The following is a 10149-nucleotide window of genomic DNA, read 5'->3' as shown; positions in this document are numbered from 1 at the left end:
CGCCCCCGCCCCCGCCCTCCGAGGCGCGGGCCGCCGCCGCGTCAGTCTGTCCGTGCGTCTGTCGGTCCCTGGCCCCCGCCACGCCGCCGCGGGACTGAAGCCGCCTGGGGAGGGCGGCGACTCCTGGGACCCCGAGCTCAGCCGCGGCCCTCGCTGCCGTTCCGCGTCGGCCCAGGGCCCCGATGTGGCCTCCAAGCCCCCTGGAAACGGGAAGGCCCGCAGCTCCGCGGGCTGGCGGGGCAAGGGGGCCGGGGACAGAATGGACTGGGGTTGGGGGCTCAGGGAGGCCTTGCCGGAGTGAGCCATCTAAGGTGAACAATGGGAATGGAGGAGAGGTGGGGTGCCTGAGGATTAGTGACTTCCAGGAACTGGGGAGTCTCTCAGGATCGAGGTTGGGGCAGGGAGAGGTCAGGTTGGGCCAGTTAAGGATTCACATTTATCATGGGGGTGGGGGTGGTGGTGGTGGGAGAGTAGAAGGGAGGAGGAGGATTCCACCCCGGAATGGTGAACCCACTGCAGAGGGCCGGGTGGTTGCCCCTACGCGCACGGGCTCGGAAATGTTCTCTCAACCTGGAACCCAGACAGTGCAGCTGGGAGAGGCCAGGCCTTCAACCTAGAACTCCTGGTGCCCCACCTCAGGAGCCATACCCCGCTTTAGCACTTCTAGCAGGGGCGTAGGCTGCCACCCATGGATATCTAGGGGGAATTCTATCAGTGCCCTTGACAGAGGCCTCTGGAGTCACAAGAGAGAGACTGCTGGCACCTTGGTCTCCCATCCAGGCAGTGGACGCTGCCGGTCTCTTCTAGGATGCCCATGATCACATCCACCCTGGGCAGAGTGCCTGGAGTCACTTCTGGGCTGCTTGGCCGGGCACCGCTCTTCCCAAGCACCTGGGGAGTATCTGTAAGTGCATAGCCGTGGCTGGAGGAAGGGGGCACCTGTCCAGACAGGACCAGACCCAACCCAATGCAGCCAATGCTGCTTATACCACTCCACTGCCTGGCTCCTGCGCTCCCCTCCCCGCCGTATATCCCAGGGAGTTAGGAACAGCTGTTAGGATACCCAGGGTAGGCCTTAGGGTCAGTCCTCTGAGGTAAAAGTGAAGGTGTTTGTATCCAGACACTCAACAGACTGGTTAGTGGGGGGGCCTTGGGCCATATGCTCCGTGTGTGTGGCTTCTGGGCAGTCAGGACCCCTAGTGAGCCCTCCATGGATGGGCCAGCTCCCTGACCAGGTGGCCCTGGTTATAAATAGCCACGGAGGGGGGGGGCTGGCAATCAGGTGTGACATTTCTTTTTCAAATATTTTATTTATTCATGAGAGAGAGAAAGAGACACAGGCAGAGAGAGAAGCAGGTTCCATTAAGGGAGCCCGACGTGGGACTTGATCCCAGGTCTCCAGGATCACACCCTGGGTTGAAGGCGGCACTAAACCGCTGAGCCACCCGGGCTGCCCTTTTTTTTTTTTTTTTTTTTTTTTTTTTTAAGATTTTATTAATAGAGAGAGAGAGAGAGAGAGAGGCAGAGACAGGCAGAAGGAGAAGCCAGCTCCCTGTGGGGAGCCTGATGTAGGACTCGATCCCGGGTCTCCAGGATCATGCCCCGGGCTGAAGGCAGGTGCTAAACTGCTGAGCCACCCAGGGATCCCAAGTGTGACTTTTTTTTTTTTAAGTGTGACATTTTATTTTTTTTTTTATTTTTTTTATTTATGATAGTCACAGAGAGAGAGAGAGAGGCAGAGACACAGGCAGAGGGAGAAGCAGGCTCCATACACCGGGAGCCCGATGTGGGATTCGATCCCGGGTCTCCAGGATCGCGCCCTGGGCCAAAGGCAGGCGCCAAACTGCTGTGTCACCCAGGGATCCCAAGTGTGACATTTCTAAGGCAAACACAGTGATCTAGTCAGCCCTAGGCTTTGGCCATCTACTGCCCTGCCAGCAGAGGGCAGCCTGCCCTGGGTGTTAGGCCCCCAGCACCCTTCCTCCAGCACAGCTCACCCACTGCTGTCTTTACCAGTGTCCCTGTCCTGGGCTCGGCTGGCTCTGGGGCAGGTGGAGATGGGCCTCCCATGGTTTTTCTGAGGGCTTTGTACAAAACGCTTCATTAGCCTGGGCTCCTCCCAGCTGCCCTGGGAAGCGATTTTAGGTACCACCTGGCTTGCCCAAAGCCACACAGATGAGTAGCCAAGCCAACCCTGAGAAGGATGTAGATGCCCTGGTGTCCACTTTCCCTTGGGGAACCCAAGGGCTCAGGCACTGTTCTGGTTTGACAGGCCATGGTTTGGCTGGCTGGGGCTGGGCTTTCTGCTGGACCTGAAGGGCAGGACTCCCAGTGGCCCCCAGCCCAGGACACCACCCATGGCCTTCAGGTCAGCATGGGCATAGGTGGAGCTGGGGCGGCTGAGGGGATTGCTGCCATGGCCTCATGTGGCCTATTCCTTCCCCCTGCTTCTAGGCAGGAAATAACCCTGTCAGCTGGGCTTGAGGCCTGAGACGGATTCCGAAGCTCTTGGTGGGTGTTTCTGCACACCTGGAGCTGCATTCTCTCTCTCTGGGCCCGAGGGAGCCCCGTGTGAGGCTGCAGCTGTTGTGGCCAGTTTCCATCTCCAGGCTTCCAGGATAAGCCTGAGTCGGGAACATTCTCTCACCACCAGGTGTGCCTGGTGAAGGAGTCTTTCTCAGCCGTGGGTGGGGGTGAAGGACTGACCCCCCCTGCCCTCCTGTAGTGGCCTTGGTGGCTTGTCTGCTCCCCAAGGCTGCTGGCCTAGGTGGATGCACAGCCTCATCTCACACATGCACACATGTGTGCACAGACAGGGTCACAGATGTGTGTGCACACACAGCTGTACATAGGCACCATTCACACGCACTGCCCCTCAGACTCACACCCCACAAGCCTTTCCAATGATCCCTTGTCCTGAGTATGTGGGGGTTTGTATGACGGGCACAGGGGCCCTGGCACCAGCTGGGAGGCTCCTTCTAGCAGGAGCTAGACCTCCTGCCTCTTTCTCCAGAGCGCCAAGGTGTCAGAGCTGCTTCCATGAAAGGCTGGAAGGAGCGCCAGGGCAGGGCTCCCATATGCTGGGCATACTCCAGTCAGGTGGGCTCAGCTCTCTCTTGAGAGGCACCTCCCTGAGTCCTTGAAAGCACCTTCCACCCCCAACTACGGAAAGGCCACTGGAAGCTCAGAGCTAGCATCCTGCGTAGGCTGGAGGGACGGTAAGCAGGGTGCTGGTGTCTCCAGGCCAGGATGTGGAACCAGCCCTGGGAGGGAAGGGGTGTTCTCTCCAGCCAGCAAGTCATGGGGCAAACCTGAGTTCTGGGGTATGCAGGTACTGGCACCCTGGGGGGTAAGGGAGGGGTGGGTCCGTGAAGCCTCTGGCCCCTGCATCCTGTGTCCAACAGGAAAGCAGCCCCAAGACAAATGACCACCCAGGACCAACGTCCAGCCAAACAGCAGCTTTATTAGTGATGCTGGATTCTTGACACACCAACAGTGTGCACGCAAGTATTCCCTAGGGAGCCTCTGAAGGCAGGGACAACACTGTAGCACTTACACAGGAGTGATAGAAATAAAGCTTTGGTGTGTAGGTTTTCAGGAGAGCACAGGTTAACACTGCAAGACGAACACTTCACACAACACCAGCTCTCAATGTGGATTGGGTTTTTGGCCAAGGGGGTGAATTCTAAGTGACGAGACATTGGGGCCACTCCGGGGCCCCGCGTGAGGATGGCCTCTAGGGCTGGGGCTCGGCCCGGCCCTGCCGTTTCGCCTTCATCTGCAGGTACCGCCCTTTGCCTTCCTCAAAGCGCTTCTTCTCGTCCTCGGTCTCGGGCTGTGGACCACACACACAGAGACAGACAGGTTAGACCGGGGGCCAAGGCCGGGGCCCTGCCCCAGGAGGACTCAGAAGGCCCCACCGGGCTGCCAGGCACTGGCCTTGGGACCCACGGGAAGAAGTCCCTGTAGGGATGCCAGCAGCACAGGCACCCCCACACCACCCTTCACAGCAGGTGGAATCCCAAGCCCAGTGCCTCTGTGGTAAGGAACTTCTGCTAAAAATGCAGACAATAAATGAAACGTGGGAAGGAAGGCCTAAAACGCAGCCTGTGGGTGTGAGGAAGGAAGAGGGTCCCTGCTGAGTGAGGGGAGGGCTGCGTTTGGTCCACACCCAGGGAATGCTAGCAGCTCACAGCCCCTGCCCCAAAGGCAAGTGGGGATAAGCACTGGGCTGGCTGTGTGACCTTAGGAAGGCCACTTTATTGTACCAGGAGCAATAGTGATCACTTTGTGGGCAGGGAGCCCGGGACGGCAGATGACCAGGAAGTGGCTCCTTGGGTCCCACTCACCCCTTCTGTCGCTTTCCTCTGAGCAACCTAAGAAGCTATGTCCCCATACTCCGGGTAGGGGGTGAGGGGGCACAGAGCCTACTGCTCAGAGGGAATTAGCTGGAGGCTGGGTTTTGCCTGCCGACCTGGCACGACTGAATGGTGCCCCCTTTCACTTTTACGAGTAGCCTAGGTGGCTGTCAGTTTTAAGCATCAGACTTGGTTTTGGCTCAGGTCACGATCTCAGGGTGAGATTGAACCCCGCTTTGGGCTCTGAGCTCAGCAGAGTCTGCTAGAGGATTCTCTCTCTTCCTCTGCTCCTACCCCCTCTCTCCCACTCTCTCTCTCTAAACTAAAATTAAAAAAAAAAAAAAAGAGTGGCCTGGCCTGGCCGCTAAGGGCAGCGGTCACTCCCCAAGGCCCCATCTATTCGCTGCAAAGTTCCCTCTGGTCCGCCCTGCTCACGAATTCAGGTTGAAAGAGCTGCGCTGATTCCTCGGGGACGTTTTCCTTGTGATACTTTAAGGGTGTCTGAAAGCCAAAGAAATGGGGCAGTTGCCCTTCATCCACAATGACACCAAGCCCCAGCGGCTATTTTTAGGCTCAAGTGTTTTACAGGCAAATGGTATATTGGCAAAAGAGAGAACAATCAGCCCGAGGATATAATGTCAGGTTAAACCAAATATCTCCTCCCCCTCAGCCTTCTCAGAAAGTGTTCGCTAAATGTCACCAGGTGTAAACTGTCAAAACCTCGTGGCGTAGAGCCAGTGGGACATAGGGTATTTAAAGAACTGGGATCATGCTCCTTATGGTGGCTCCGGTGCCTATTTGGAGTCTTCGGAGCACATGTGGGAAGTGGTGGCTTTCCAAGACGCGTTAGTGAAGATGGCCCTCCTGCTGCTCTGGTTTCATCTCTGGCTGACTTTTTAAAAAAATGAAATTTGAGGCCATGCAATTTAACCTGAAACAGCCTAGGGAAACAATGTTCTCTCGGTTAGAGCAGGCAGTGCTAAGGGGGAGCCTTCTGGGGGCAAGAGGGCCAGGGGGCCAATCCTTGTTGCTGAAGGCACCCCACAAAGACCAGGCCGCATTCTGATGGGGCTGGCTCCTGTGCAACGCAGGCATAACATGCCCAGCCAGGGCTTCTCCAATGCTTCCATGTGCATAAGTCCCCCGGGGATCTTACACATGCAGATTCTGATCCAGGGGGTCTAGGGGCCTGAGATTAATTGCTTTCTTTTTTTTTTTTTTTTAAAGATTTTATTTATTTATTCATAGACACACAGAGAGAGGCAGAAGAACATGCAGAGGAAGAGAAGCAGGCTCCATGCAGGGAGCCCGATGCGGGACTCGATCCTAGGTCTCCAAGATCACACCCCAGGCTGCAGGCGGCACCAAACCGCTGAGCCACCAGGGCTGCCCCTTGAGATTAATTTCTAACAAGCATCCGGTGATGTGATGCTGCTGGCCTGGAGGCCACACTGAGTAGCAGGTCTCTGCCCTCTATCCATCGATTCCTGTACCAAATGGGGGACAGCCAAAGAGTCCAAGAATGCAAGGTGAAGGCCACCAGGCTGGGACAGTAGGGGCCTTCTCTTTCCCCGCTGTGGAACGTGCTTGGTGTGGCTGAGGGGAACTGTGGCTCCTATCCATTTGCAGCCAAAGGCCACAGCTCAGGAGAGCTGCATGGCCGAGCCCCTCCTTGGGAGTGGAGGACCAGCTCACGGGCAGAGTGTTTGGGTCCTGAAGGTGGCAAACAGGGGAGCTGGCTGAAGGGGAGAGCGTGGGCTGGGCCACGTGCCAAGGGTCCTCCCAGCTCCAAAGGCCCAGCCCCTCTCTGTTGAGGGTTCTGGAGTGGGGCCTCCCTCCAGCTGGTGGAGTTTCCATCCCTGGAGCAAGGAAAAGGCAAGAGCTAGGAAAGAAAATAATTTCTCAAAAACAAGAGCAAGAGCTTGGCATGGGCATGGCAGCAGGATGGAGACTCATGGCCACCCAGGCCGTTTGCAGAGTCCACGGGAGCCAGGTCCAGCCTGATGGGAGGGGTGCCTTTCCATGTCTCCAGTCCATGCTTTCTACCAGCATTTCTACAAACTGGCAGACATGGGATTTGCACAAGGAATGTGGTCCCCAAGTGCTTGTGTCACCAGCCAAAGGCTCTCAGGGCTCAGAAGAGCAGGGAAGGGTCCAGGGAAGAGCAGCAAATGGAGTCGTCCCCAGGGGCACCCTAGAGTGTGGGCAGAAGTGGGTCATTCAAGGGGTGTCTGGGTGGCTTGGTCAGTTAACCATCTGCTCAGGTTATGATCCCAGGTTCCTGGGATCAAGCCCAGTGTCAAGCTCCCTGCTCAGTGTGGAGCCTGCTTCTCCTTCCTCTGCACCTTCTCCCGGCTCATGTTCTCACGCTCTCAGTAAATAAAATTAATCTTAAAAAAAAAAAAAAGAAAAAAGGGGCACCTGGGTGGCTCAGCGGTTGAGCATCTGCCTTTGGCTCAGGTCCTGATCCCAGGGTCCCGGGACCAAATCCCATATTGGGCTCCCCGGGAGGAGCCTGCTTCTCCCTCTGCCTATGGGTCTGCCTCTCTCTCTGTGTCTCTCATGAGAATAAAAATCTTAAAAAAAAAAATAAGCAAAAAAACCCTTGACAGCTCTGGGAGATGCCTAGATAGACACTGGCTAGCACCACCTGCCTTCTGGATTGGGCTGGCCTGCCTTGGGACCCCCATCACACTGCATGGCCCTTCCTGGAATGGCCTTTTTTTTTTTTTTTTAAAGATTTATTTATTCATGAGAGACATTGAGCAAGAGAGAGGCAGAGACACAGGCAGAGGGAGAAGCAGGCTCCATGCAGGGAGCCCAACATGGGACTCGATCCCGGGGCTCCAGGATCACGCCCTGGGCTGAAGGCAGTGCTAAACCGCTGAGCCACCCCGGCTGCCCAAGGAATGGCCTCTTCATTCTGCTCCCAAACCAGCCCAGCCTCCCCTCTGGAGCTGGAGTGGGGTGGGGGGAGGAGAAGGGGGTGGCAGCAGGGCTGGCTTATCTCTGGCTTTGCTGCTTACCCATCATAAGGCTCAGAGACTCACCTATATTCCTTTTCTGTAAAATGGACCGGTATCCATCCTATAGGGTTGCTGGGGGTAGGTACCAAAGTCCTTTCAGCTGTCCCCACAAGCGAGAGAAAGAAGCCCCCCAACTCTCCATCCATCTCTTGTATGAGTCCATTTATACCAAACATTTGGAGTAAGCACAACCACAGAACACAGGCTAGTGGTGCCAGGGCCCGGGGGAGGGCTGATGACTACGGGGCACATAGTTTCTTTTGGGGGGATGAAAATGTTCTAAAATGGACCATGGCAATCGTTGCACAGCCCTGTGAATATACTAACAGCCGCTGGATTATATGCGGTCAATGGAGGAACTACGGTATGTGATCATAGCTCAGCACCACCAGCTGTGAACAGCCTCCTCAACAGTTCACAGAGTCAGAGAAGCTTCAGCATGGCCATGTCCCCCTCCCCAATCATGGCACACAAGGGGCTGCAGGGCAAAGGAAACGGTCAATTTAACTTGGCCCTCTCTCTACAGTGGCCAAGCTTGATTCGCTCATTCCCCACATGTGTCCCGAGCACCTCCTGTGTGCTGCTCTGTGCTAGGTGCAGGGACCCTGGGCAACAGCTTCTGGGGAGCGGCCTGCACTGAGTGAGTCCTGACACATGCCAGGACCGCACCAGCACATCAGAGTCTGCACAACAACCCACGAGCAGCACCAGTCATTACTGCTTCCCTTCTACTGATGACGACGTGCAGCAGAGAGAGGGTGAGTGGCTTGCCCAAATGACAGCTGGTTAGTGGTAGGGCCTTGATTTGAACCTGGGCACGGCTGCTGATGTCCAGGTCATTCCATGCCAATGGGCTCTTATCGGTGGGCTCATCAGCGGCAGTGGGGGACATGGTGACCCTCCAAAGTTGCCATGGTGAACGGGAAGGGCCTGCCCTCCCAGAACAAGCCTAGAGCCCACTTGGACATGCAGCGGTGCAGCCCCTGGGTGCTTCTCCATCTGGGAGGGAACAAGCCCATGGGCACCAGCCACTGGACTGAAGGCACCCTCTCATTCTGGTGCCAGCCTGCCAGGAGATCACGATCAGAGGTGTGTTTCTGTCCCAGCCGCTCGCTCCAGCTGTGGAGCTACTCACCCCTCAGGGGCCAACAGGCCATCAAGCCTTCCAAAATGTGTGCACCAAAGGCTCTGGATGCTTCTCTCACTAGTTCAGGCAACGAGTGACTGGGGGCAGAGCCTGAAGTGCAGGTGATTCCCATCTATGCTGCTGGCACAAAACACGGTAAATTCTAGCGTCCACTCGGTGGAGGGGGAGGCCAGCGCCCAGCACCAACGTTCAATATTCCACAGCGAACTCAGCAGCTGGGATCTGCCCTCAGACAGAACTAACACCGTCTCGTGATGGATGTGGAGGCAGCTGGCTAGCTGCAGCGAGCCCGAGACATTCGCAAGGCCTTGGACGAAGGAGCCCGCCAAGGACTCATCCCTCTTTTGGTCTTGGCATGAGCCTCGTGAGCTGCGTGTTCTGGGCTCTGGAGCACCCCCCCACCAAGCCTGGAAGCAGTACTGGGTTGACATCAAGGCATGGAGCACCCACCCTAGGAGGGCTGCACCCCTCCCCTCACCTGGCTGCCCTGGATGACAGTCAAAGGCAGGGAGGCTCCTCGCTGCCACCCTGCAAACAGGGGTGGGCAGGGCAGCATCTCTGCTCTCTGTGCTGGCACAGTCCCTGCCCTGCTGGCTGGAGGATGTTCGGCCTCCTTGGGCCGTGGGTTCTGACAAACAGCCTTCCCAGCCAAGTGACGAAGAGAGGCCACCACTTCCCCACCGGGTGTGAAGCCGACAGAACAGACAGATGGTTGCCTGCACGCGGCCCCCGCCCACGGCCCAGCTGCTGCCTCCTTGCATCCCATCTCCCTCCATCCGGCAAAGTAAATAAATACATAAGTTGTTGGCTGTTGCTGTTTTTAATGGAGGGCTGGGGGTGGCGGGGAGAAGGAAAAAGCTCTTCCGTGGGAAATCACATTTGCCTTCAAATGCCTGGAGTTGTGGGCAGGAAGAGGGCTCGGGACCATAGGGTGATAGCTCTCGATGGCCCGAGCACCACACTGGCACCCTGGGGTTGGGGCGGGGCTCGGACCTTGGAGCACCACATCCCAGGGCATGAGGAGGTGCCCACGTGGTGGAAGGGACGGTGGACGGGTGGGCCACAGGGGCTTGGCCCCCGCCCTCCCCGGCAAGCTTCACCCACCTATAAATTGGGGACTCGAGAGTGTGGTATGGCCAGGCATTTCTTGCAGTGCCAGCAGAAGGCTGCCCATGTGCAGGAATCACGCCATGTATGCATGTGCATACCCATGAGGTAGCCATGTCGCAGAACAGGAGTCCTTACTATCTGCCAACCCACAGCACCGCCCGTGGGGGAGAGGGGTGGGTGGCCCTGGGGGTCATCTTCACAGCTGGCCACAGAGACCAGGGCTCGAAGATGCCCCTGCCCCTCTGCTCAGGGAGCCCCGTGGCTCCCGCCTGCCAGCTGCAGGGGCCTCAGATCTGCGTCCTCTCCCTCCCTCCTCCTGCTCTCCTGCCAGATGCTGTCTTCCAGGCTCCCTTCCACGGGAGGGAAGCCTGTGGCTCGCAGAGCCTAACGGTGCAGACCAAATGTTTTCCAGTTTGCATTTTCTGTGCTGCGAGAACACACATTTGGAACTTGGCACGGAGGGCGAGTGACTAAGTTCCACCCTTGGTAAAATCAATAGCTTGTCCTT

At 57.1% G+C, this 10149-nt stretch overlaps 1 protein-coding gene and 1 long non-coding RNA gene across 7 annotated transcripts in view; one reads left to right on the top strand and one right to left on the bottom strand.

Annotated features, from left to right (window-relative positions):
* The first annotated feature begins 157 nt into the window (after window positions 1-157).
* LOC140630183 (uncharacterized) lies at window positions 158-9332 on the top strand. 5 transcript variants are annotated; one of them, XR_012027985.1, is made up of 6 exons: window positions 158-904; window positions 2455-2653; window positions 3014-3218; window positions 3405-5820; window positions 7911-8142; window positions 8450-9332. It is a non-coding gene; the product is annotated as an uncharacterized lncRNA (long non-coding RNA). The 5 variants fall into 5 exon arrangements; XR_012027984.1 differs by having other exon boundaries at window positions 3405-5887; XR_012027983.1 differs by having other exon boundaries at window positions 5607-8142.
* Window positions 3444-10149, bottom strand: part of ACOT7 (acyl-CoA thioesterase 7) — a 102395-nt gene continuing 95689 nt past the window's right edge. For both annotated transcript variants that reach the window (XM_072819889.1, XM_072819890.1), the window contains exon 9: window positions 3444-3835. In XM_072819889.1, the coding sequence (XP_072675990.1) occupies window positions 3737-3835 (99 nt within the window). In that variant the 3' untranslated portion in view covers window positions 3444-3736. The remainder of the gene's footprint in view (window positions 3836-10149) is intronic.

This window comes from Canis lupus, chromosome 3 (genome assembly GCF_048164855.1).
Source record: "Canis lupus baileyi chromosome 3, mCanLup2.hap1, whole genome shotgun sequence".
NCBI classification, from domain to species: Eukaryota; Metazoa; Chordata; class Mammalia; order Carnivora; family Canidae; genus Canis; species Canis lupus.
The sequence above is the reverse complement of the archived record's forward strand: the minus strand, read 5'-3'. Positions and strand labels throughout refer to the sequence as shown.